This window comes from Juglans microcarpa x Juglans regia, unplaced genomic scaffold (assembly GCF_004785595.1).
Source record: "Juglans microcarpa x Juglans regia isolate MS1-56 unplaced genomic scaffold, Jm3101_v1.0 JmScfU0030, whole genome shotgun sequence".
NCBI lineage: Eukaryota > Viridiplantae > Streptophyta > Magnoliopsida > Fagales > Juglandaceae > Juglans > Juglans microcarpa x Juglans regia.
The window spans coordinates 10,296-12,724 of NW_024475774.1; the positions used below are offsets into that span (position 1 = coordinate 10,296).

Below are 2,429 nucleotides of genomic sequence, written 5' to 3' on the forward strand. Positions count from 1 at the left end.
ACAACTCTAAAGTGAACAACAATAGTCCTTTGTCCTCAAATGACATGGAAGAGGACCTTGGAGTGACCAATTAAGCAACAATTTCTGATAAGATAATAAAAATGCTAGCTAGCGTTTTATGGTATACAAAGTTTGTAAGAAAGATAGAATCAATAGGATAATAGCTGCCAATGTCGAAAGCATAGCCCATGGAGTGCTGAAATAATTACGCACAAGCACAGCACGCCATCTAGGCCATCTACGTTGGCAATATCCATTCACTTTCTTGCAAAGTCTTCCATAATAGAATGTTTTCAGATAAGAATTATGGTAAAGCTTATTGAAGAACTGAACTGCATCCTTTCGATTTAACCAGCTATCAATAATCTCATTCTCACAAAGTAAATCCATGTCTTTTCTAGTGTTAATAAGGTTGCCTATGAGTACGGCGTAGGAACTCAACCTGGACTCCAATTCGGGTAGCATTGTTCAAAGCTGATAAGATTTCGAAAAACAGTTTCTGTGGTCTCTTGGCTAAATAATGGAGGAATTTGAGAATGCCATCGTTGAATTCTATATCCAAGATGCTTTCAGATGTACCCTTCACGAGTTTAATTCCGGCCTCTACAAGGGCCGTGGCAGAAGGCATGACTTCCCAATACTCTGAGTTGCTCTCTTTCTCTTTAGATGATGAAACCAACCATTTTCTAAGCAGGTCAACAATATGCTTGATGCCTTGGAGAGGCAAAATTGTGGTAGGTGGTGGTATGGGTGAAAAAGTGCTCCCAAAGAATCTAATGGCAAGTAGAAGTAAAGAATCGTTGTAGGTTTGTTGTATGGTCACGTTGAACAAACGCTCAAGTACAATCCAAGGTACTTGGTTTTCTAGTAATATCAAGTCATGGTATAGAAATTGAAGCAAAGAAGACGTGGAAAAAATAGGGTCATCTTGTTCTCTAAGCTCTTCATAGGCCTTCTTGCGAAATAGCTCAATGATAAAACAACCATCAAGTACCAAAATTTTCACAAATTCTTCCGGAGTGTATTCAATTGGTTCGGCATAATACTCACGAGCCTCTCTCTCCACATCTTTGATGGAATTGACTAAATCTATTACCCTTTTCTTCCTTGTATCTGGAGACGATATTCGAGTGATAAGACCATGCAAGTACATGACTTTGAATTTTTCTGTGGATCTCATGTTTGGATGGCCATGGTGTATAGGGCCAAGAGAAAATGAATCTGGGATAAATGCTTTTTCATTTTGCCTGTAGTGTAGATTGGGAATTTGAAGATGCAGCACTTCCATGACCCAAGCAAATCATGGGACTCCGTATCTTCAATTAATGAAGATGCCAAGCCTTCTGTATTGATGGTAACACTATCTCCAGTCACAGCCATACTTTGATTAATCTATTTCTTGGGAATGACAAGAGTAAGGAAAAATAAGAAGAAAGTCAATTGACATGAATAAGAGTGCATCCCGTTCCTCCAAAATGAGTTTTGCCAAGTCCTTTTCATTTTTGTTTGAGCATCCAAAAGAGAATATTAAAGTCAGCGGAATGTAGATTTTGGTAATGATCGTGATCCTTAGTTTTGTATGCAATAATAATTGATATAATTTTAAAATAATTAAATTACATTTTACATAATAGAGTAAAAGTGAGATATTGAAAGAAAACAAAATAGTAACCAGATTCAGTAGCACATAGCTAGTACATATATAGCCAGGAAAGTTTGAGAAGGGGATAATGGATCTCTAACCTTACTAAACTTTCAGCAGCACCAGATCTAGGTTTGAGTTTGGCACCATAAACGTAGTATAAATCTGTCACAAGTGATCGAGGAGCTTCACACGAACACATATAAGATCGAAGATGATAATAATAGAATTAGCTAGATTCAGTAGTAACAGCGACAAAAAAATAGATGAGAAGATGATGGAGGCCGGAGCATCACCTGAGAATCTCGAGTTGAGGCCCGTTTTGAATTGGAGATTTTGGTTCGCCAATCTTATATTTTTCTCGTCAACTGCATGCATTATGGTTGTGCATGGAGGCCGTGCCACTGTCAACAAACGTGCATGTGCGAACCACTACAGAAAAAAAAATAAAAAAATAAAAACACGTGACTACTGACAACACAAACGCCTAAGTCAACTTTTAAGTCTGATTCATTTATTTCCCAAGCTTCGAAGCATCTAAGAACGTGGCAGCTTTGATAAGAGGAATCGTTCCGCACAGTCAGATCTAAATTTTGTAGGGATCTAGGATTAGGTCGTGACCTAGTTGAGTTGGAATGAATACAAATTAAACAGGGTTGGAAGGATTTTTGAAGATGAAATTTGGGTTAGCAATGAAGGGCGGGACGGTTGCCATCGAATGCCTCCACCAATCGATGTTGTTGGAAGTGATGACAAGGCCATTTTGTGAGATTATATACATACATAT

At 38.1% G+C, this 2,429-nt stretch overlaps 1 protein-coding gene across 1 annotated transcript; it reads right to left on the reverse strand.

Annotated features, from left to right (window-relative positions):
* Positions 1–403: 403 nt before the first annotated feature.
* On the reverse strand, positions 404–1,288 carry LOC121245473 (UPF0481 protein At3g47200-like). Its single transcript, XM_041143546.1, has one exon. It carries the CDS (start codon positions 1,286–1,288, stop codon positions 404–406), a length of 885 nt encoding a protein of 294 aa, XP_040999480.1.
* Positions 1,289–2,429: the final 1,141 nt, after the last annotated feature.